We start from the raw sequence: 25,474 nt of genomic DNA on the forward strand, positions 1-25,474 counted from the left end.
CTCCTGGCCTAGGGACCCCTTACCAGCCGTGCTCCTGTGTCACTTGCTTGGTCTGCCCCATTTGGCAAATGGGGCAAAGTCATACATGGGTGATGCATACGACCTTGGTGATATGTTCAGGTAATTTCAAACATGTGAAAAGACATTGACAGGTTAAAAGGTGCTTAGCAGGTGTAGAGTACACCTGGGGCTGAGCTGCAGGGTTCACTAGAACACAAGGTTGCCCCGCCAGCCTTGCTTTCTTACCCTGAGGCTTAGCTCCAGCTGGCCCAGGGACTTTTGACATTGATGTGAGGGCTTCACCTTTAAGTCCACACCAGGGTGAAAAATCACCCTGCCTCCCACGGGGAGCAAAGCTAAGTGCAGCATCCTACCCAGGTGTAAGAGGGAGTCTCTCAACCTCAGCCTCCCGGGCTGGACGACTGTGTAGGGAGGCTGTCCTGTGCTGTGTGGGGTGCTTACCAGCCTGCTAGACTCTGCACACTAGATGCCGGTAGCACCCCATCCCCGTAGTAACAACCAGAAATGTCTCCAGACATTGTCAGATATTGTGGGGGTGAGGATCACCCCACATTGAGAACTGCTGGCCTAGGGGCAGGGGCCTTGCTCCCATATACTCTGCCTGATCCGAGCATGTCTGAAAGTGGGCAGAGCTCTTTTGCACCCCGCAAATACTGTGAGTGTGCAAGGTATCTCCTGGCTCTGATACTGGAGGCCCTTTGCAATGTTTTGCCTTGGCACCAGCACGGTTATAAGCCTTGGGCCGACCTTTTCCCCAGGGTACGGTTTCCTCTGCAGGGATCTTTGCAAGACATTCGCTGGCCTGCGACTGCCCATAAAGGAGCCACTGGAACCCCCCAACCCTGAGCTTGTGGGCATTTGTGGTCTCAGGTACAATGTAGAAGAACCTGACTGGTTCACTCAGATTCAGTTAATAACCAAACCCAGGGCCCAGACACTGCGACTTGAAAGTGTTTTCAGAGATGTTTAACTGAGCAAAGCATTGGTTTGGAGATAATGAAGATTTCAGGGAGGAAATCTTAGACTTTGTGAACCACAGGCATAGAAACAGCGCCTATGTTCTTAGAGGAGGTCTCAGATAATATTGTTAAAAAATAAACAAAGAAGTAACATAAAAAAAAAAAAGTCCTTATGAGGTCATGGCCTGAACTCATGGTAATTCTTTTTTCTCTTCTTTTTTTTTTATATTATGTTTTTTTTTTTTTAATAGCAACATCAGAGTACTAAATATACACAGGAAAGTTAATATAGGTGTTTCATTTACAATGTTTTCCAAATACATAGCTTTGAAATACAGAAACAACTTAAAAAAATCTGGAATAAAAGTTCACCTGTACGGAAATCACACCCAGCCACCTGCCCCCCGCCCCCACCCACATATATTGTGTCATTTTTGTTTATTAACATGATTATGATATGCATTTAAAGAAAAAAACATAACATTAAACTACAGGAGGTTAACTCTCTCAAGAAGATGATATATAAATATGTCTAGAGAGACAGCTGTGGTATAGATATACGGAGAACATGAAAACAGAGAGGCTTTTGTTTTCCTTTTGAAAAATAACAAGTGCTCCTTGTAAAAGTATAAATAAACAGTTAACAGTTTATTGTATCAGAAAATAATTTAGGAAAATGAAAATAAAACCAGTTTTGGTATACACGAGTAAGGGGGTGGGGGATTAAGTTCTAAAACATTCAATGCAAAACCTGTGAAAAAATAGGCCATGTGGCCGTTGCTGTTTAATTTCTTGTCCTGTGGTTCAGCTTCAGGTTTGTGAATTTCTAGTTCCATGGGTGAGCTGAGGAGGAGGAGGGGACAAAGGGCTCCATCTTTAAATAAATGCAGTGAGACCTGGTGAATTCAAGAGTTATTTGAACACACTAGGAGCATCAACATGGACCTGGCTCCTTCTATTTCTCAGATCTGTGACCCTTAGAGAGATGCCCCATAGGAAAAATTCAGTCAATAATTTGGATGTTTCTCTGAGCATCCTGTTTATTCCATGCCAATGTCCAGATGTGCCCAATGGCCAATGCTTGATGTTGTCAAAGTCAAACATCCAAATGGTTGACTGCCTTTTCCACTTAATCATAGACACTCTAATGATCAATGGGAAGTTCAGTGCATGACAAGTTCAGCTGGCAAAGATGCATTTGAAAGCTCATCAGACTTCATAAAACATACGTTGGAGCCAGACTTGTCCCTGGTGCTAACTCTGTGACTCGTCCCCACTCATTCAGCCTTCAGTGAACAGTTTCCACAGAATTAAACCATTGAAAGTTTTCAAACATTTCCCTTCTGTTTGGTTATTGGTATTTTCTAAATGGTTTGCAGTAAACATGTGTTCCTTTTGAAAAAATAATGTAAAAGACTCTAAAAATGTTATCAATGCATGGCCTCAAGCTTCCTTCAATGTCCAGTTCAATACTTTCTGGGTCTAACTCACATTTCCGGGGCTCCTGCTCTGCAAATGTGTGGAGCAACCTGATCCTGATCCTGGCTTTTAGTCCCACTCACCTCTCATCAATCCAGGTACCAGTGGTAAGTTAATAAGGTCATTGATAAGGTCATTTAAGTTCATGTGAGGCTTTGCTGTCATTCTCCTTTCCATTTAAATCATTTCAGCTGGAGAGTGACCCCACTCTGGGCTCCAGCACCTGCCATCCTGTTTCTCCAGGAAAGAAAGAGAAGAAATGATCCAAATGGGGCTGCCAGAAGAGGAAATTAAACAAAAACAAAAACAAAACAAAACAAAAACACCTCTAGGAAGACCGGTATTTGGTGCTGCACACTGGGCACATGTTTCTGCCAAATCTCAATGTTTTATATCAACACACTGTTTGAAGGAGCAGAAACTGATGTGGACTTTGTTCTTTCGTCTTCACACCAAGCAACATGACATGTGACAGATCCTGAGACGTATGCTGAACCTCTGTGTGTCACCTCAGGCTGGGAATTCATCGTTAAGGATCACAGTTATCATCAGTTGACTGATAACTCACTTTGCCAGGACCTTTCATCCTCTGGCTTCAGAGGAAGCAACGCAAACACAAGTGAAAACAAACCGGAAATAGAACAAAACACATCTGCGGATAGATTGTGGCAGTTAGATTCAAGGAGGGAGTGGCCAAACACCCCCTCTGGCATGCCAGCGGGCTTTTCAAAACCAGTTGCCCCGCTTGTCTTCCAGTCCCTTAACTGGGAGAATTGTGCTTGTATGTGGAAGTGACACCGGATCTAAGAGCACCTTAGAGAATCCTGCTCCCCACAGTTGCTAGGGTCCTGTTCATGCCGACTTGCTGCACACTCGAGAAAGAAACTCCCATGTTGTTTTGTAGGCCTTAGGTGGTAGGCAGTCACATAATTCGATATTAGAAATCCACACGTATGTGAGAGAAATAATAGAGAATGGCATTTCCACCCCAGAATAGACTGCGGAGGCACCAGAAGAGGATTCCCCTGGGAGCAGAAGTTGCCGCCCTATAGAAAACCTTGTCAAGAGCCATGCCATTGGCTTGCTGCTACGCCCGTACGTGGTTCTCGGCAGCCTGAGACTTCAGCAAAGCCCTTTCTCCCTCCTGCCCCAGGTGAGTCCTCCAAAGGTTGGAAATTAGGGTTGGGGTGTCACAGTGGGTTTTGAATTTTCCCTTTTGGCTTGGGATGACTGAAGAGTGAACAAGAACGGGATGATTCTGTTAGGAAATGAGACGCTGGCCCGGGCATTGGTACAATGGTATTCACCCCTGCAGTTCCCTGTACAATGATTTCAAAAATGATGCTGGGGCTCCTCAAAGTGTCCCCTATGCTGTATTAGCAGAGGCTGTAAGTCTTCACGGTACATAATGGTGCCAAAAACAAAACAAAACAAAAAACAGAGCTTAGGACTGCATAGTGTTCTTGCTCCTTCCATGGCCAAAGCTATCCCCAGTTTTCTGGGGGCAAGAACTCGCCCAACCCAGTAAGACTAGAGTGAACTGCCAATTTGCCAACCCAGAAGCTATCAACATCAACACTAAGAAATTTTGTTGCAGAAATGGTGAAATCTGACAAAAGCTAACCAGTGTGAGCTGCTTATGCCCATGCAAGACCGATGTCTCTACGGAGTTGTTATTTAATGTTGCAAATATTTGGATGTTGAATTACAACATGAAAACCCAGGTCTCCAGGGGATTCTGTTTTAAGAGAGGGCCACCAGAGACAAAACTAATTAACTCGTATAAAGGAGAATTTCCTACAGTCCAACGCTCCCTGCATCCTTTCCCACCACATGTTACTTAACAGATGTTTTACTATGGAATCCAAGACATCGACAAGAGTTAATCCAGTCCCATGTGCATGTCTTAAGAACTCTCTTGGCTTAGCACATTAACCCATTTAATTGACTGTTATCTATGGCATACGTAGGTTCTGATTCCAGCCTACATGAGAAGACAAGTAGGTCATTTATATGGCCATTTATACAGTCACTGTTCCCTTTTCCTGCTACTCACTAGTGTTTAATCTCTATAAACCTGTGTGTCCCAGATGGGCAAGCTTGGTCCAATTTATATTATGCCTCTTATATATGACTTAGATTTATGGCTCATTCAAAAATGCTCTCTCGATTCTATGCACAGTAACTCTTAGAACATTTAGCAGGGAATCCTTCAAGAGGAAAAGGCAATGGAGCTACAGGGAGGATTCATTTTATGCTTTTAGCTTCAAAACAGGCCCATCACCATCGAGTTGAACATCCTCTTCAGTCACCTTTACAATGGGGCATAGCCTGTGCATTTACAGGTGTGGAGTGTGGACTTGTGGCTGATGTGTTTGGGAATCGATGGTGAGAAACTTCCTCCCCATGCCCTACTGCCTTAGGGACCCCAAGACTAACATCGCTTGAGTCACTGGATATTCCGGGGACCATTGTGCACACTGCTATCTTAGTCAGCTGTGGCCTATGTATTTAACTCCCTGCAACCAAAGTGAAATAAGACGGAAGATGGGATGTTCAAGTGCTTCTGCCCCAGGCGGGCTGTTCCAAGAGGAGCTGCTTTCTGTTTCAGGCAGAGAGCAGGGTGGGGCTACTCCTCTGACAAAGGGCAACTGCTCCCATGTTCCCATGGGCCCTTCGGAATAAAGGGAGGTTGTGCAAAGAGTTAAGTTTCCTAGCTAGGGATGGCTTGGTCACATGGAGGCCCGTATAAACTCTGGGGATTGCCTACTTTGTGCTCACTAGCTGAGACCTTTCTAGAATGATCTGAGATCAGAAGAAGCTCATTCTGTTCCACCGAGGGCTGGGGGGGGGGGTTTAAAAGACAGCGGATCTCAGCCTAGACCTGTTTTTAGTCACTCCTTACATCCAAATACAAGCTGTAAACTCAGACACACAAAACCACACAGAGCCATGCTTCACGCTCTTTGGAAGGAAGGGATGGTAGCATGTTTCAAAACCCCAAACAATCATTTAAGACCTCCCTGGGACCCCCGGATAAGGCTGAGTGTAACTAACAGAGAGATCTGGGCTCACAGTGAGCAAAGAGGGAGTTTATCTTCCTAGCAGGCGGCACATCAATGTACAATAAGTGGGGAAGAATAATCAAAGATCCTCAGATGATGAGTTTGGCTCATTTATGTGGGCTGTGCTATTTACACTGGAAAACAAACAAACAATCAAAAAACAGTATGGCAGAGCAAATTGACAAACTGCACCAAAGTAACCACTCAAAAATTACATGAATCACGGCATGTTTTGGAATAGCTACTTACTTAAAAGCAGATGCTGTTTAAGAAGGATGCCACTAAGTACGCTCAGTGCTGGGGGAGCTTCTGGAGAGGCAGCTGTCTTTTGGCACCAAGAGGAATGGCACCCCCATGGTGCCCGTGCCCTCTGGGCCAAGTCACTGACGTTGAACCCCCTTTTCCTCCTTGAGACCTGGTTGACCTGAAACCTGGTTGGCCTGGCAACCTGACAGGTGGGACCAACATGGGGAGGGGATGGGGCAGAGCCAGTGCCCAGGGATGGGGCAAGCTCATCTCCAGGACAGCAGCCCTCATCCTGCCCCTGCCCCTCTGCTTCCACTCTTGCTGGAATGGCTGAGGAATTTGGTGAAGAACCAGGCATCGTAACAACTGTGATGTCTTATCTTCAGCTCTGCACTGAGTTTTTATCCAAGAGCTAAGACCAAGGCCTTCTTGCTCCATCCAACACGAGACCAACCCTCAAGCAGCAAGTGATAATTTCCCAGTAGGTGATGGGTGGCAGGAGGAGATGCAGACAACCTCTTCCTCTCTTTCTTCCCCCTCAATCCCTGCCACTCTCTCCCCCTTCCCCTCTCTCCTTCTCTGCACCCTGGCCCCATCACTCTGCTCTGTTCTCTTCCTGCCGCTTCTCTCTCTGGAAATTATTTTGGTTTTCTTTCACATTAACCATCTACCTCCTTCTACTATAGAATATAAGACCCACAAGGGCATAACTGTGCTCATCTTGCCTCCGACTGTATGGCCAGTGTGGTAGAAGTGGAACAAGTATTTGTTGAAGAAGAGGATGAATGACTGATCAGCTCATTACGGTGATCCAGAATGGGTTGTTTCTCTCCAGTGGCATATGTGAGTAGTGTCTTAAAGAACTCACGTGCTGAAACAAGAATGGTCCAAGAAATCAGGCATCTTGGTATCTTTTCCCACTGTGACTTGGGAAATGGCTTTGTGGAAGGGGGCAGGGGTAGGGGAGAGACAGTCGAGTGGAGCATCACATCTCACGTACGCCCTGATGAAAGAGATCACCTTGATGAAAGAGGGTGATGGTGTCAACAGGTGGTCAAAAGAAGGTGTGTCCTGGTGCCATCTTGAAATAAGTATGGGAAGACCAAGCCTGACCACGAAAAGGCTGAGTGAGAGTCCCACTGAGTGAGAGTCCCAGCCTCACTCCTGGTTCCTGGTCTTGTCTTTCAAGATACAGGGTCGGTCCAGCTTCCTGAGCTACAGACAATCCTAGACCACCTGGGCAAAAAAGCAAAAGGGTAAAATACCTCTCCATGGGCAACAGGGTCAAAACAGAGACCATCCAAGGTGACAAGGTCGATCCTTTGGTGTGTTCACCTTTTAACACAGTCTACACCTTAGGCATCGCACACAAAATGCTGACGACCAACCCCTGAAAGCATGGCTTTTCTTGATGCTAAAATATGGCTGTGAAAGAGTCATGTATTTTCGAAAGAAAGGATTGATTTAAGATGGTAAGATCACATTCGTAGTAATGGGTTTCCTGGTGTCCCGATTCAAAGACTGGGTGGGGTTTGCTGATGAGTCCAGGTTTCCAATTTCACAATGTTCCAGGAAGGACTGGAGTGAATTTCTGGAAGCTGAGTGTAATAAGAGAAGTCCACTCAAATTCAAGATTGGGAAGAACTAGAAGTACTTTGGAGAAGACAAGTTCCCCTAAGTGGCCTCTCCCTTCTGTGTGCAAGGAGGGCAGTACATAGGAACAACAGCAGCCACCTCCACACACCCCAGGGTGTCACTATGCTTCCACGTTGCGTGAGAAGGCTTGGCTTTGTCTCGGTCATGGTTGGAATCTGAGCCCAATGGAAAACGGTGAGGAAGCTCCCCGACCATGCCTGGAGAACCCCGCCTTTCTCACACCAAACTCGGAAACAAGAGCAATGACACGCATATTCCAATCAGAAAAAAAGCGACACCAAGCGCGGGAAGATTGGCAGCGACTTCGTCTGGAAATGGACTGGACCGCACAACAAAGAGTGCATTCCCAGCTGTTTCTAAAGCTTTAAGGGCAAATGCAGGTGCCAGGAGGCTGCCAGGGGGTTTGCGATTGTGGGATCTCCAAGGAATAAGATGGAAGTGGACAAAAACTGGGGAACCCTAACAAACCACGTCACCCTTCCTTGGAGTTCTTTTCTTGAGGAATGAAAGCTCAAGCAAAGGTAAGGACCAGGCCTCGGGTGGGGGAAGGGAGGTGTCTACTGTTAGACTCTGAATTCCAGGGGCCAAGCAGGGGAAAGAGGACAACAACTAGCTTGAGACACTACCCCAAGGTGCAGAAGGACTGATCAGGCCAACGCAGCAGCCACCGACACACAAAGTGCATGGGCATTACATATACCTAAGGCCCGAAGCAGGACAATTCCGTGCCCTGGTGCAGACTTCACCGTGGGTGGGGCTGCGTCTCCAAGGCCCAGGCACTTTCACTCACTATCTCCTCTTACCTAGACGATGATCCCTGTTGAGGGGTCTGGGAGAGCAGGTAACCATTTAAAAAAGTAAAATAATACGTCTTTCCATACACTGCCTCAATCATCCAGAAATAGCGGCCTTCACCTGTGTGGATTTACCTTGACGGATGTCATGTCGGTACAGAAGCAGACTTTCAGGTGTGGAATGGGCACGCATTGGCTTGTCTGGTGGTTGTGCCTCTGTGGGTCTCACAGCCCTACCTTGAACCTGTGGCTCTGACGGGGGACAAGAGGGTTGTTGCTTTACGCTTCCTTCCAAGGCTCTATGTCTCATGGACCCAGGAAAGAGTTCAGGGCATCCAGGGTGCCACCCATGGTCGGAGAAGGGGGCTGAGCAGCTGGGAGATGACAGAGCAGATACCAGGAGTCCCTCGGGAATCCTGGGTTCTCATGGTCAGTGAACCAACGGGGCCCCCCTGCTGTCACCTCCTCCTCGGTTGGGCTCACTCTGGAGCTCAGAACATCAGAGACCAAAGCAGCAACCCCACTGCCTGCTGGACGCTGCCAGCCCTCACCACACACTCGCACCACGCTGTGCTCACCTGGAGTCAGGAGGCCCACCTCAGCGGAAGGGAGTGATTGAAGGAGAATGGGATGGACGAGGCCGGATGGCGCACGGAGAGAGCTGCAGGCTGGAGCGCCGTGCAGGTGAGTGCCAGGAACCTGGAGATGGCCAAATGCCAGTGGCGGATGTTTGCATTGTCTCTGGATGTGCCAAAGCTTGGGGGTGGAAAACGACAGAACAAAAACTAAAGAACAACTTTTCCTAACTTGTGAGCAATACCATGGATACAGATCTCAACACTGCTGTGTCACAGAAACAGCCCTTTCCCCTCCAGAGGCATGACTCTAGGTTCACGTGTTTCAGGAGATACAAAAGTGAACTTTTGAAGCATATCTCAAGGTGTTTCAGAGGGAGACTGAACCCGAGGGAAGAATCAGGTCATCAGCCTGGCCAGTGAGGGCAGTAAGGTCAGCTGTCTGCCTCATCTTTAACCTTTTCGCCTGGCCTGCGACACTTCACTGAATCGCCTCATGCACTCTACTGCTGAAATTAAACTTCCACCTGGGCCATGTGTGAGAAATAGAGTCTTTGGAGACAGGGACCCATACCACATTAGGCATCTCCCATAGACAGGAAACATCCTCCAAGGAGGCACAGCGTGGGCCACGAGATGCATCCCTAGATCCCGACAGCACTCCCTGTTGACAGCAAGTCTGGGCCACCAGTGAGCCCGTCTCAGGTGAGGCTTGTGAGGAAGGCCCAGCGGCATGGCAGTATTTTTCATAAAGTGTGTGTGGTTGGGATTCTCTGTACTGAGGCTCGGGTCTGGGGCCCGTTTCCACTGGGTAGTTCTACAGTAGGATTCTCGATGACAAAACAGAAGCATCCATCAGCCAGTGGAAGCTGACAGGAGAATGGCATCTCTGCCGAGGCTTCCCCCAAGATTCCAAGACACCGTTGGGGCCCTAGAAAAAGCGGGCAACACCTGCCCACCTGCGCAAGGGAAGGCAACGCAGCACAGGCCGGGCTGTGGGGCCGCCTGCGTGGTTCGCACACAGAATGACGATTTTTCATTTTCAAACCAACTGGGGCCCTTCACATATGTCTAAGTTCTGCCCTGACATTACACACACACATCGTAAGGATATATTCCTTTAATATTTGGAACTGGAAAACTTCTTAATCCAGTCTATGCTTGTATGACACACACGTCCAAGAATCCACCACCCACCCAACCCAGGGCTCAGGCCCGTTTGTAAGCAACCAGCTACATAAATGTGAGTGTGGCTGTTAGGCAGCATCTTCCAACATTTAAATGAAAAAAAAACACATATGTATGCATGTGTGTGTATATATATATATATACACACACAAAAACATATATATATACACACACACATATATAAAACCACGGCTTTCTTAGTTCTGGCCCAAGATAGTAAGTCACACATTTGATGCCACTCACCAAACATCTAGCAAATGCAGGCTGTCATTTAAGGGCCTCCTTGTCTGGGTCGAGGCTGTCCCCTGGGGTAAACGGTGATGGAATACCAGGTCACCAGAAAGAACATGCTCACCTGTGGAACTGCATTTCCAATAGATGCGTCTATATGCATGTATGTGTATTGTGTGTGTATGCGCACGTGTGTGTAATATGTGTGTGACGTGAGTTGCCAAAGTAGAAAACACTGGTTTATTCTGTTCATACTAAGCATGTTAAATAAATCAGATTTTGTAACCTATAACACAATTCTTTTTTTAAAAAGGAACAGTTAAGATCTTCAAAAATTGCTACAGTACAAAAAAAGTGTGTGCGTGTGTGTGTTTGTATTTATATATTTATATATGTATATTAACCAGAAATAGCGACTCTATCGGAAGAGATTCCCACCCCTGTTTTCTGTAAGATTTCTCCGCGTGATTCGCTGGGCCCCGGCTCTGCGGCCGAGCCTTTCGGGTCAGTACATGGCACATAATGGTATTATTGGCACAGGTTCAGAATCGTAGGACGAATCCTAGGTTTCGGATGCCTCCTCCCGTCCCTTTCGTTGGGTATCCTCGTCTCTCTACCTCCGGTTTCTTTCTTTCGTTTCTTCTTTCTGTTCTCCAAAGAAAACTCGGGGAGAAGGCAGAGTCACCCATAGGCGTGAGCATTTTTACAAAAATAGATTTTGGCCTAGAGCGTCCTGCTCTGTGAGTTTCCCACCGGCAAACAGAAGTGGTAGGTGCGGGGACCCTCCCCCTTAGATAGCTTAGTTTTAGGTTTTGTCTTTTTTGTTTTGTTTTGTTTGTTTTGTTTTTACAGGTTCACCAACGGAATCCTGTGTGGAAAGAAAACAAGAAGAGATTAAATGGCAGCAGGCCGAGGGCGCGACAAGTCCATGGGGCTCTCGGGCGACCAGGACCCCCCGACACAGGACCCCTGCGTGCAGAGCCCGGTCGCTCCCTTTATCGGTTCACTGACATGGAGGGGTCCTTGGAACGTGGACAAGACCTCACTAGAACTGGTCAGCAGGAACTGGAAGAAACACTGGGAATCCCAGGGGTGTGAAGTGGGGGCCTGAATCTTGTGTGAATTCTGGTCATCTACAGAGCTCTGAGCTTGCTACCAGGGGCTGGGACCACCTCGTCCACTAACTCATGGTGGGGGCGCCGGGGCATCTGGTCCCAGGCGTGCACGTCAGAGGGCCTGAGTGTGGCAGCCCTGCTCACTCCCTGTCCAGCCTCCTCCTGTGGGGGGTGGCATGGGGCCTGTTCCACTCCTTTGCTGCAGGAGGAAAGGGAGTCTGTGTCCGTCCACTGCTCAGCTGCAGGCTCCCCGAGGCCAGGACTCAGGAGAGAGAAATGGACTGCATCAGGAAATCCTCCTCCCGTATCTCCCCAGAGGTGATCTTGCTGAAGAGAGACAAGGCGAGTCCCACCTGGGCGCAGGTCGGGTGATCTGACTGCGATTGCCACCTTCAGCAGGCAGGCTGAGAAGGGCGGCTGCCACCCAGCCAGCCCGAGCCTCAGAAAACGGAAAATGCAGTCTCCCGGGCTGAGTGAGAACCCCCAGTAGGTCAGCATCCCTCAGGGAGTCACCCCGGGCACGGCCACGTGAGCTGGAACACATCACGGTCCCCCCCGGGGACCTTCTGCCCAAAGCTGCGTCTCCGTCACAGGGATGGGGTGCTGTCTGGGTCCCTCTGCGGTCACTCAGAGCTCCTCTCAACTACAGGCAATTAGGACCCTCAATAATAGAAACAAAAGGCTACCGCATCCTCATCTGTGCAGATGACACGTATCAGAAAAGTGGTAGGATGGGGCGGGTGTACCCGCTGATCCCAAAGTGAAGTCGGAAAAGCACTCAGTGGGAGCTCTAGAAGTTTTCCAGCAGCTGCAGGCACAGCATGCGGCCAGACCGGCTGCATCATCACCATCGTGGGAGCTCTGCAGAAATACAGATTCTCAGGCCCACCTCTGCAGACCTGGAATCAGGTTCTCAGGGTGGTGCCTGTGAACATGGGTTTTCAGAGTTCCCCAGCTGAGTTCAGTGACTGCCAGTCCTGGGTCCATTCCCTGGTCCTTCCCAAAGACAAGAGTGTGGCTTTCTCTCCCCTGAATCAACTGAGCCCACAGCAGTGATTCTGGTTGGGACTGGGGAGGAAGAGCTCCAGGTGGGACAGGCCTGCCTTCTGCAGACACATCCTAGGAGTGGACAGGGAGGTTGGCAGGCCCCAGGACAGCTCCTCCTGCTTAGCACTGTGTCCCTGATCATCAGCACCGTGTCCCTGTCATCTCCAGGAGCCTCAGTGTGCCAGAGTCTACTCATTTGAAGGTGAAGGTGAAGGTGAGAGGCTGGGTCTTTCCCTGGACCCCTCTGCGTCTGGATAAGAGGTTGGGCCCTGGGCGTCACCTTCCCGCTTGCTGCCTCCAAATGACACCCGTGTGGACAACTCCATGAGGCTACAGTAGAGTGTCTGCTCAGCTACTGTGGGAGGACCAGCTGCTGTGGGCACAGGGGTCACTGCATGTAAAGAAAGGAGATGTCCTTGCCAACATGGTGAAGCTCCATCTCTAGTGAAAATACAAAAATTAGACAGGCATGGGTGCGCGCACCTGTTATCCCAGCTACCTGGAAGGCTGAGGCATGAGAATCACTTGAACCTGGGAGGCAGAGGTTGCACTGAGCTGAGATGGCGCCACTACACTCCAGCCTGGGCAACAGAGTGAGGCTGTGTCACACACACACACAAACACACACACACACACACACACACACACACGGGGGGGGGGGGCGGGGGACGTGCCTCTGGGTCAGTGCCAGATCACTCTTGGTAGCCTTACTCCAGCTGTGCCCCACCCCCGCCCACCTCTTCCACATTCCCTGGATCTGGGGAAGAGGGGCTTGAAAAATGAAGTAATTATTACAATACAGAGAGAAATATCCCTCTTATATCTTGGTAATTTTTTTGAAAGTTAAAAAATGTGGAGACAAATGCTGTATGATTCTACTTATAGAAAGTACCAGAGCCACCAAATTCACAGAGACAAAGAGTAGAATAGGGGGCCAGGGGATGGGGGGAGACGGGGAGTGAGTATTGAGTGGGTGCAGAGTTTTAATACAGGGTGATGAGAGAGGTGAAGGGCTGGCTTGTGAAGATGCCTGCACAGCATGGTAAAGTCACTCATGCCATTGAACTAGACACGCATAAAGGGTTAAAATGATATATATATATATATATATATATATATATATATTTTTTTTTTTTTTTTTTTTTTTTGAGACAGATTCTTGCTCTGTCACCCAGGCTGGAGTGCAGTGGCATGATCTCAGCTCACTGCAACCTCCGCCTCCTGGGTTCAAGCGATTCTCCTGCCTCAGCCTCCTGAATAGCTGGGATTATAGGCACTCACCACATGCCTGGCTAATTTTTATATTTTTAGTAGAGACGGGGTTTCACCATATTGGTCAGACTGGTCTCAAACTTCTGACTTCAGGTGGTCCACCTGCCTCAGCCTTCCAAAGTGCTGGGATTACAGGTGTTAGCCACCACGCCTGGCCTAAAATGATAAATTTTATGTTATATATATTTACTACAATTACAAGTTTTCTTAAAAGGGAGATAAAAATCCTGGGGCTTGGAGACCCTACACTGGGTCCTGGTGTCCCAGGACAGTCACCAGTTGTGAGCTGCTGTCCCTGTGTTCCCTGATCATTGATGATTCACAAGGCCAACCTTTCTCTCTGGAATGTGTTCAGGGTTGGACCATAAGTCATATGGCTGCCACCTTAATAAGAATGATTTCCTAAATGAACCTTGGCCCTGGTTGCTTTCCAGTCCTTGATCCTGACCTTAAACAGGAGAATAAAGCCCGGAGGAGCAGCTTCCAATCCTTACGTCTGTCTGGCCAGGCTCTGGAGGTGCTCCCAGGTAGACTTCATCCTCCCACTTTCCCACGTGAAAGTCTCCCGTGTGAATGCGGACGTGGAGGTTGCAGTGAGCCGAGATCGAGTGGCTGCACTCCAGCCTGGGCGACAGAGTGAAACTCTGTCTCAAAAAAAAAGAAAAAAAAAAAAGCCTCCTGTCCTTCCCATGCTGGCTAATCAGATCCTTCTGCCCTGGGTCCTGGCCACCTTTCCACCTCGCTCTTCCTCTTCTTCTTCCTCTCAACGTTCCAGGTTCCTTGATTTCACGTTGCAAATCTCAAGCCTCCAATCCTTCAGGGTTTGGCTGGAAAGATCACCTCCCTGGGAAGGCCTTCTTGGATGCCTCCATTCCTTCCTACACACATCCCCTATTTTCCTTCTGTCTCCTGGAGCACTTGCTTGGTGACATCTCAGGCATGGGACCATCTGCATCCAGCTTATTTGGACAGATGTGCAAGGCATCCCCTGCTGGCACGACAGCACCCTGAGAACAGGGGTCTCCTGCCTGTTCACCACTGGTTCATGCAGGTTCCAGCTCTGTGCCTGGCCTGGAGCAGGGAATCAACACTGGATGAGGCTCAGAGACGCGGCAGGGGTGTGAAACAGTTTTGTCCTCAGTCCCTGAGACCCATCCTTAATGGCAGGAAACCACCTCCGGGGACTGACTACAGGTAGATGCTGATGCCAGAAGCCACAGACACGACGTGGAAGATCAGTGAGTGGGTGGCAGCCTGTGCCCCGAGCGCCAGACATGCCCGGCTATGCAGGGAAGGGAGCCTCTTCCAAGACTACAGGCATCTCTCTCTGCTCTGTGTCTCAGGACGGAAAAGAGAAAGAGAGGTAGAGAGGGGGAGAGACAGAGAGAGAGATGGTGCCAATCCTGCACCTTGAATGACCATTTCCAGAGCCACGCTGGCTTTGCAGAGGGTGGAGAGGTTTCCTGCAAGACCAAGGTGTGGTCACAGCCTCTGGCCCAGGAGGAGGGTCTCACGTTGTCCATGTTCTGCCAAAACTCTGCTGCTCAAACTTCAGCTTCTTGGGTTTTTCTGTGCCACACTAGCACGTGAGCCTCTCATCTTGGCACTAAGCCCAGAGAAGGACTGAGGATCCCGGGCCAGCTGGGAAAGACAGATAAGGTGGGGCCTGGACCCCATGGCTGGAAAATAACGTGGCTGAAGGTGAACATCCACCCGAGGTTCCCTGGCCAAAAAGGGAAGCTGTGTGTATCTTGCACAGCCATCTTCCAGATCGGGATCTGGGATAAATTCTGCCCTCTGCTGCCTGGAAGGAGATCCTCGGCTGGCCTGGCCCTGCTGGGCTGTATGCTTCACAGTGGGTCACTGGGTGTAATGACCAATGTCTGCTTTTGCGGGGGAAAAAAAAAAAAGCAAACAGGCTACTGCCAGGTATCCCTGGGGCAGAGCAGAATTTCTTGACAATCTGAAGTGGCCACTTTCTCCCAAAGTTTTCATGGTACCGTTCTCAGCTCAGCAAGCACAGCTTCCAGAAAGGTATGGATGTTGCTTTGAAAAATAGGCTCCTTTGAATAACAAAAGTTTGATATTCTATTAATGTACATTTTGGAAGAACAAAGTGGGAAGGCACAGGTGCACTTCTCATTTTTTTATTAGTTATGTCTTCAATGTGTTTTTGAAAATAATAATAATGCATGATTTATTTCTCACTTGCTTTGGATTCAACAGCTTTTATGACTTTGCAGGCTCCGTTCAGAATGAAGCGGCCTTGGCAAAGGGAAAGAGATCAACGTTAACGAGGTTTGCTGAAATTTACCTGCTGCATGAAAGATGACCGTGAATTAGTCCGAGAGCCAATGCAGACCTGCTCTCGAGGTCCCCTTCCTTGGAGCATAAAGGCCAGCTTCACTTTGTCCAGAGCAATCTGGCCCCACCACGAAGGTGGTCTGAGGCAAGAATGTGTTGGAAGCTATCAAATCTAGGGTCCACATCTGCCCAAGAGCCACTGGCATTCCGGACAACCACTTACAGGAAAATGAACTTGGCTGCCTTTGGGTCCCAAACATGCACATGGATTAGACTTAGAAGACAATGGTGTGGTAACAAACGACCGCATCATCATTAAAAATGCATTTGGAGAGGCTTCCCAGCCATACGAGAGAGAAGTAGCTCCACTGGCTCTTAAGCCTTAATTAAATGTTTTAGTATTAATTGCTATTTATTTAGGCACAATAAGTACCCCAGCAAATCTGAGAGATGTTTCTGGCTATTCTGCACCTGATGCTCATGTCCAGGCATTAATTGCAAGATTCAGGGGATACTTAGAATCCCAATGCTTTCATCCTAGTCAGTGATAAACGGTCTGTCCCGCAAGCGGCAACGGAATCTTATAAGCATTTATCAAGGACTAACGAGGCTGTGTGCGTAGCCCTCCTGGTCCGCAGCTACTGAGGAAGCCACCAGGAGTGGGCTGTGGCTTCGTGTCGGCAGATTCCGAGGCTGAGTGCAGCTGCCTTCAGTAAGTCTCACAGGGTCTTCTGAACTCTGCGGACGACCTACCTGACCTGAGAGCCACAGGGAGGGGTCAGCTCTTTAGACGCAGAGATGTTTCCTTGTGTAAATGCTGGTGGTCCCGAAACAGCTCCTCAGGCACAGCTGGGAAGCGGGGTCCACCTGGGGCCCATCTGGGAGCACCTGTATCTCTTGCCTTTGCCTGGGGCTGCAGCACAGGGATAGCCCCCACCAACAGTGTTTCTGGGGGGTCTTCAGTGCCCCATGCTGCTGGAAGGGGAGGACCAGGCTGATGAGACACGAAGGTTTTCTGGGACAGATGAGTAAATAAAACACCTTTTTTCTGCCCTATTTTATCTTTTTTTTTTTTTGAAAAGTCAGCGCTGCAGCTTCCTGTTCTAATGGAAAAGAAGGATCCCTGGGCTCAGGCCTTTGGAGTGGGCGGGGAAGTCCCGGAGCCAGGCAGCCATCGGGTGATCCAGCCCCACCACTTACAACCTGACTGACCTCGGCCAAGTCATTTAACTGCCCACTGCCTCAGTTTCCCCACTTGTAAACGAGATTGCTGGGAGGACTGAGCAAGTAAAAAGTGTTCCACGAGCTGCCGTGCAAGTATCTATATTAGGGAGCTGTCCGCTCGAGTTGACCTCTCCAGTTCTGTGGGCCTGTGGCTCTTGGCGAAAGGGACTGAGGGTCTTTGACCCTAAGGCCCTGCATCTCCCAGGTCAATGAATTACACATTAACAAATTTTAAAAATCATAACAGAGATGCTGGCAACCACCAGGACCCAGTCCCTACAGAGGCCTTACCAGGCGGGTCGAGGACTACACGGCTAGCAAGCCGGCTTGCTGTGGCTAGCTTGGTTGGCACTCCAAAGGGGGTTCCCTTCATGAGGGGAGCTGCGGTGAGGCAGACAAAGGCACTGGCCTCTGACGGATGCTCTAGGCTGCACATCCCCCCAGTGAATGGTGGGGACAACCTGCCTCTTACCTGCCGCAGCACAGGCCCTTGCAGGGCAGCTCGGTTCCCATTCGAATCTAATTACATTTCTTTGCCAGTTGGCAGATCATGTTGGCTTCAGGATAAGGAGTGAGGGCCGGAGATTCGATTTGGAGCAAACACGCGGTCCATTAGCGCCAGGATGAGGAACTGACCGATTCACTCCCCTCTCTGACTATAGCCGGTTCCCCGGCCACAGCTAGGTGCAGCCGGCTGAGTCCTCCAGACCTTCCCTGTCCCCGGGCCCCTGAGGACGTTGTCCATTCAGTCCTCCATATCAGAAGGTGGGCAAAAAGTAAGAAAAAGGTATTTTCAAATATTGATTGGTATTTCATCCTAGAAACAGGATGGGATCATGGAAGGGATCAGAGGTCACCTTTGGAAGGAAGCAAGATGAGGATGCAGAGAAAGCCCAGCATCGAAAAGAACCATGAAACCCACACGAAAACCTCGGGTCGCACCCATGGGCTGTGCTTATAGAACGCATGGGATGTGGGGCCATGAGAGCGAAATGCTCTCTCCCCTCAGCAGCCCGAGTGCTCCGAAGACTCAGCACAGAAGGAGGCAATTTAACGTTAGCATTAAAGTTAATATCACTGAAAGCAAACCAAATGTTCCCATCCAGCAGAGCGTGGAAAATTCATCCTGTTTTGGTGCCGGTTCCTGGCTTCAAATTAGTAGATGTCTCAACTCTTCCCTTTCTCTCTTTATCATTTTCTTTCTTATCTTTTATTTTTATATTTCAAAATTGTATTTTAATTCTGCCTTGCGCCCTCCCCCGATGTAAAGACATGTGACGGGGGCGCGATTCCTGCCTCCCTAGCCGCTGCCCTAATCTCTTCCTGTTGCGGGAAAAGAGAGCTGTAATTGTCGCTTGTTTCGGGGAATGACTTTCCCTGCCATGTAGGCCACGCGCGTCGTGGCCTTCCTGAGGGAAGGAGTGGCACTGGTAAGAATAGTGAGGACGTGGAATCAGGGTGTGTGAGCGTCTGTTACTCTCCTCCCCCGGGATGGGGAAGGCACTTCTACCAAATCCAACATCAAGATCAAAAGGCCAGGTCCCTGGCTCATGTTCAGAGAAGCGATGCCATTGGAAATCCACCCACGATGTCTAAAATGGTTCCCAATTATCCCAAAGAGCGCAGGGGAGGGCAGTGGGGAGGGGAGGAAAGGGAATGAAAACAGGAATGTCCAAAGAGAGGTACCTACCATGAAATAGACACATGGCGTCTGCCCTGCCCCCAGGAGGTAAAAAAGACTTCGGCCAGTCAGCAGGAGATTTCAAACCATTTCTCAGACACGAAGGCCACAGGAATAAGATGCCGATCAGAAGAGGAGGGTCTGCGGTGAACAGAAAAATGGGCTTTGGTACTTGACACATGACAGGCAAGCCGGGGCAGGCCTGCGGTGGAGACTGACTGGCTTCTTGAGAAAGGAAGCACTAATGTGGACTCCTGGCCTTGCCAGGAAGGGACCCCCCCCATTCCCTGTGGCTGGGAGAAGTCCTCACACACGAATGCTCTCTACCCTGGGAGGCTTTGGAGGACACAGACCGAGGGATCTGGGCACACGAGCACTTTGCTGTGCAGGCTGTGCCGTCTCCAGATTTTCGTTTTTGAATTTGCAGGATTAGCCCAGAGCCTGGAGTCTCTGCCTCTGATGGCAGATTTGACCCACTTTATTGCACATGACAGAAAGGATGGAACCTGGCTCCCAAAATGTCTCCCCCATATTTTGTCACCTTTGAGACTAAGCTATTATTTCCCAAGGCCCGTGAAACTCAACAGAGCATGACCTTGGGCCAAAAGGCAAGAACTCGTTCCATCTGATGCTTCCGTGCCAGGGCCTGAGAGCACCAGCTATGCCAACTCCGCTCTTGGACATCCCCCCACCCCACCTCCCTGCACAACACAAGCACAGAAGGTGGGAAAAGTGAAGCACCAGAGGCCAGCCCACGGCCCTCTGCCCTCTACCCACACAGCCCAAGCAGTCGCTGGCCCAGATTCATATCCAAGCCAACATCCACATATTCAGTGAAATGGTTTGGAAATCTGTTAGCCAGTTATTTGTGAACTCAGCCTTCTGGAAGGCTGGAATGGTACCCATGAGCTCCCCAAATGTCTGAGTGTAAAACCACTGAGGTTTAGAACAACAGTTTTGAGGTTCTGAGTGCCACCGTCCTCCCCTGCAAGGAAAGGGAACGTCTAAGACAGAGAATATCACAGATGGCAGAATGCAACGTGGACATGCAAGAAGAGGCGTGGCCAGAAGGTATTTCAGGAACATCTGCTCATTCTAGCCAACAGGACAAAGACACATTAACCATGGATGTGACAGCCCCAGCAGCCCTCGCTCTCCAAGGCCCCTGAACAAATCAGCAAATAGAACGAAAGGGAGCATGCAGCCAGCCCCTTCTAAAACAACTCGAGTCCAGTCACCTCGCCTGGGGCTCCAGGGGAGCCCTTTCCGGGGGCCTGGGGCAGTGTTACCCTAGGTGCTAATTCTGTTGCTCATGGTGGACCCTTCGAGGCAGCCTCCCAGCCTCCTCCTTTCTTCAAGTTGTTGGAGATTGTTTTATTTTAATTTACAAAACGATGCATAAATGTATGTTCACTTAAAGGAAAGCTTATTGATATTTTAATTTAATTCTGGACAAACCTTTGAAAGCTGACTCAAGGGTTTCTTAAACATTCTCACAGGTGGTTGTGGGGTATATTTTCTTTGAGGGATTACACATGAATAATAAAAAAGGAGAAGCATTTAGTAACACACGTCCGGTCCGGGAGTCTGGTCGGTATCTGATAGTTTTGCTAAATTTGCCGCTGACGTTTTATTGACAGGGCTCAGAGACACTGACTCTGGTAGGAGGCTGTTGTCATCTGTTGATATTTAGGAGGCCGATCACCACCACGGGACTGGCCTTTGAGCTCTGGGGCATGAAGGATGACAGCTCAGAGCGAGGGCTGGGAGACTATGCATTTCCCGCACTGCCCACGGCCAGGGGTCTAGAAGGAAATTCCAGCCACTGTGTTCTCTGGGAGCAGCTGAACGCCTGTTTGCTGTCAACCCTGCCTCTCTCGTTTTGCCACATTAGCAGTCCGCCTTGGCTCGGGCCCTCAAAGCCACCTCAGGGAAGACCTAAACTGACCAACAGCTCTCAGCTCAGCCACCGTGGCCCCCGGGGGTCGGGACCACCAAGAGCTTCACGGCTGCAGGGTCTAGCAGAGCCCAAGCTTACCGGTTTCCATTAAAGGTGGATTTGTACTCCCCCGTCGTCGAGTGCAGCGTCTCGTCGGTGTACACGGGCACAGACGCCCTGACGCACTCGTGTGAACACTGCAGGGTCTCGTTATAGGCCGTGAATATGTCCAGGCTGCTGGGCACCCGGGCCGAGGTGAAGTCCGTCAGGTTCTGGCAGCTCTCTTCCTGCTGGTTGGTCTTCCGCTGGTGGCTGTTCCGACGAGTGTTCCCGCTTTGGGCACAGCTGGAAGAGAAAGAGGTTGGGGTGGGGGACGGGCAGAGGCCAGAAACCCACAAGCACAACTGCAGACTTCCATTGTGGGTCTTTTGCTTGCAGGCATGAGCTACGCATCATTTCATATTAAACGGTAATTCCCAGCCTCTTCAGAAAGATCAACCACAATCAAGCAATCAACTCTTTTTTTTAAAAAAAATGAAATTTGAATTTTAAATATGGCTATTACAGCAGGGAGGATGAGGGGTAAGTGGTGAGCCATGTGATCGCAGAGCTAGGGACCTGCTTAACTAAAGAGCATCAGCCAGACCATGGTGCTGACTCAGTGTCCCCATGAACGCCTCAACGGGATTAAAGCCGTGGTGGGTCCTTCCTGCCAGAGGGGCCTAGAGCGTGTGGGAACCTTTGGGCACAGGTTGGGGTGGTCCATTCCTTCATCTCAGAATGGACAGTGGACTCGTCTTTGGGGAAAGCTGGTGCATGAGAAAGCCCCTGTCCTCAACCCCACCCAGGGGCACGTACACAAGCTGGAAATGACGAGCTGGCTTGTCCTTCATCCCTGATGAAGTCTGCGGAGGGAAGTGTCCTGCACGCCCTGCCTGTTATGGTCTAGTTCCTGTGACCCACAGGGGCTTCCAGAGGCCACTTAGAGTGACCATGGGACTTCCACCCCTGACTCTCCAGGGATTTGAGAAAGCAAGAATCGGGGCCGCTGGATCCGCTTCTATGATGAGAGCACAGGACGGACAAGGGGGCTGGCTGGGAGGCCCCTCCCCTGCTGGATGGGGAGCCCACATTGGGGGCCATTTCCCCTGCCCACCCCTTCCCCTTCATGCTCAGGGCCTGTGCACAGGGAGGGGCTACGCGAAGGCAAGGGGCAGGGGGGATGGGCCTGTCTCCTAAGTCTTGGTTATTTCCTGCGTTGGTTTTCCCAATGAAAGGAATCCCGATTCAAGGAGTAGAAGCCCCCTACCCCATAAACCAAGGTCATAAGGTGAATGCCAAACCCAGGGGCAGCCCCCCGAGAAAAGTCTTCCTCAGAGGGAGGTCAGGTTCACCGAACTTGCTCATCCAGCCTCCCGGGCTGTTCTCCCAAAGGGCTCTTTGAAGGTCTGCTATAAGCTCGAGTGTGGGAAAAGCAAGATGAAGGCTTGTCATCAACCTGTCACAGAATAGGCTACAAAGTCCCCTGTCTCTGGGGAGATGAAGCCCTTCACTGAGATGGCCAGTGGGATTTGTCCTTCCATACGCCCACACAATCCAGGGGTCCAAAGCCCCTCCTCTGGCCAGCCCCTGCCTAAGAAGCCCCGCTATGAACTCCGTGTTGTTCTCTCATCGCCTGTCTCCAGAAAATGCCTGGGGTCCCAGTTTGCTACCTATCAGGAGGTGGCTTTGAGCCCTCGCTAGCCGAGTGGGAGGTCTGTTGTGGTCTGTGCTACCTCCCACCCTCCTGTGGCCTGCCAAGGGGTCCCACCTCCTCTGATCCCAGAGCCTGGCTTTTACTCTCTCACTTTCTTGTGTTCCCCTGTGATTCTGAGGCTCTGATGCAGTTTCCACCATCAGCCCTGTCTGATTCATATGGCTGTATGCAGGCAGCAAGGGGGCCATTTGGGTCTGTTCTTCTATGAGGGAGTTTTAAGCCTGGATGCCGAAAGGAGACACAGTTGCTGGAGGAGTGGCTGCAGGCAGGTGAGGTCCCCAAGGCGCTTTTGAGCAGCAGGGTCTCCCAGCAGTCCCCTCATTTCTCAGGGGCTTATCAGGTGTGTACACCCAGCAAGGCCAGCCTCAAAGTAGGCCAATTTCCAGGAGGAAATAGGCAAAGGCAGGCTGCCTGGAGCAAAGCGGTAACCTAGTTCAGCACACAGAGTGGCTTTGAGAGGAACGAAGAATACAAACAGGGCTGGTTCAGCAACCGGCCGCCAAGCCTGAGCGAGGGATGTGGGATCCCACTGGGTGCTGGTAGAAGGGCCCCATCCCTACCTTTCCAGGGAAGGGGCAGAGGAGACAAGAAATAGGGACTGTGTGCTGGGTGGACAACATCCCAACGGACACTGGCATCGAGAAAAAGAATCTGGAACCCGGGACCACACACACCCTGAGAAGCTCTGTCATGAAGGCTGGGATCGCTGGCCTTCTGCAGGGAAACTAGGATAGGGGCCGGGCCAAAGGGCAGCGCTGGACGGCGAGCAGCCTATGGCAGCTCAACTGCCCGGGCAGAAGCCAGTAGAACAGGTTGGCTTTGAAAAGCGGGGGCCTCTCTGTGTTCACCACCCGGGGACCCCTGCAGTCCCCCATTTCTGGGCCAGAAGGGCCCAAGGAGCCTTACCAATTTTTTAAGACAAGAGTTGTGATGAGAGCAGCTATGACCATGATGAGGGAGACGGTGATGGTGATGATCTGATGGACAGCCAGACCTGGAAAGAAGGAAAGAGGGAAGAGGGCACCCGTGAAACCAGGTTCAGGAGGCGAGGGAGGGCCGGGAAAGGTGAAGGCACATCCCCCCAACCCAGCTGGGGATGCCAGGTCCCATCCACAGCGGGGAACTCGCGGCAGCATGACAGGTGCTCAGTTCTCTCCTCCTGGACTGCAGGCCCTGGGCATGAGGCTGCTCTCACCTGGGGTCCAGGAAGGGGGAGCTCCAGCTCTGGGCTCTCTCCTTCCACCACCCTCTCAGTCTCCAAGCCGTGACTTGGATCATGGGCAGCTGTGTTCTTTCCTGCACCTGCCAAACCCTTCACCTACCTCGTCTACCCGGCGGCAGGTCAGTTCTGGGTGAGATATTCCCCATGACCCCTTTCTCCCCTCACGCCCTGGGCCAGTCAGTTCTGCTCTTCTATTCTGGAACTGTGAGCCCCAGGGCTGCTGGCCTATGAGTGGGAGCAGGGTTTGCCTGACCCAGGGGGAGCCAGGATGGGCCAGCACATATTGGGGAGGTAAAAAGAAGAGCACATGGGTGACACCCTCACAGACATGGGTCACTGGGTGGCATCTTCCTCTTTCCAGAGTCCTCGCTAAGAAGTTCACTGCTTCATGAGGTTCCAGGAATGAAAGTATCAGGCCAAGGGTGGATGCTTCCCACAGCCCCAAAGGAGAATCTATGGTCTAGCCTTGTTGCCCTGGCCCCAATCCCTGAATGGGGAGGTGGGAGGCACTGGAATCGGCAGGACAGGGACCAGCCACTTCAGAAGTGGGGCAGGTAGAGCTCTGGCCAAGAGCTGTTTACTGACACCCACAGGCACGATGGCAGAAAGCAGGGATTCTCTCCCGTCCCCCACCTCTGTCCCAAAACCTTCTGCAACGTTTGCCACTAACCACAGACCCAGGACTGGGGAGACAGGAAGGCAGGTCTGCAACAGCTCCTGCCTCTGGTCCCTACCCCAGACCACCTTCTTCTCTGACTGCACATCTGTCACATACTTCCTGGGACATATAGGATGCTGGGGACATTACTAGCCAGCCAGGGCTACCCCGAAGGTCCACTTCAGCACCTGAGAAGCTGGAAGATCAAGGCAGTGAGGGAGTCTGCCAAGCCCCCAGGTGGCAGCACCTCCTCCAACTCATCTCCCCGTGTCCTTCCGCCTGAGATCCAAGCAATGGTCCTGTCTCCACCTGGGGTTCCATCTTGGTGTCTGCTTTGCAGAGACCTGCCCCTCACACCTGACCAACCTCTTGGGCTGCTGGGGTGAGAACACTGCATGTGCGTGTTTCAGCATGGTGGGTTTCAGTGTCAAGATTTTTCTGGCGGCCTCCCAAGGACAGTCTCTTAAACAGATGTTACCTCTCTGCTGGATATGATCCTCATGGGGGAAATTATTCATAAATGATTAAACGCTGGCGCAGCCAGAAAACAAGCTTTGTCTTCCTGTTTCCCCCTCTCTGGAGGTAACTGTTGTTTTTCACGAGGGATTCCCCTCCAGGACCCACAGAATAACAACACCTGGCAAACAGTGGAGCAGACACATGAGTGTGGTAGGTCTCTCCCAAGCCCTCTTCTATCCATTGATTCAGGAACTGTTTGTTTTGCACCTATTGTGTGCTTGCCGCACTAGTAATGCTCACCCATAGGCAACAGCTGCTCTGATGCCCCCTGAATAAAGGTGCTGCAGTCACTGCAGTTCTGGCCAATGACCTCCCATAAACCTGTGCCCCAGCTGTGGCACCTGCTTTAAACCTCCAGGCAAGTCCTTTCTCTGGGACTGTCAAGTTGGTTTGCTAATGAGTTGAAAGCTAAGTTATGTCACAGGGACCACCCCTAATCCCACCAACAGTGGAGTGTCTGCCAGCTCTGGTAATCCCTATGTGCCAAGTTTCATGAGACCCAACTCAGACCTCGTGTGCAGAG

At 50.5% G+C, this 25,474-nt stretch overlaps 1 protein-coding gene across 2 annotated transcripts in view; it reads right to left on the minus strand.

Moving 5' to 3' along the window:
• Positions 1 to 3,498: 3,498 nt before the first annotated feature.
• Positions 3,499 to 25,474, minus strand: part of LOC105479825 (adherens junctions associated protein 1) — a 135,990-nt gene continuing 114,014 nt past the window's right edge. For both annotated transcript variants that reach the window (XM_071067442.1, XM_011738158.2), the window contains exons 3-6: positions 23,459 to 23,546; positions 20,896 to 21,141; positions 18,867 to 18,998; positions 3,499 to 11,082 (exon numbers count right to left, since the gene is read on the minus strand). In XM_071067442.1, coding sequence (XP_070923543.1) covers positions 18,926 to 18,998; positions 20,896 to 21,141; positions 23,459 to 23,546 — 407 coding nt within the window. In that variant the 3' untranslated portion in view covers positions 3,499 to 11,082; positions 18,867 to 18,925. The remainder of the gene's footprint in view (positions 11,083 to 18,866; positions 18,999 to 20,895; positions 21,142 to 23,458; positions 23,547 to 25,474) is intronic.

This window comes from Macaca nemestrina, chromosome 1 (assembly GCF_043159975.1).
Source record: "Macaca nemestrina isolate mMacNem1 chromosome 1, mMacNem.hap1, whole genome shotgun sequence".
Classification (NCBI taxonomy): Eukaryota; Metazoa; Chordata; class Mammalia; order Primates; family Cercopithecidae; genus Macaca; species Macaca nemestrina.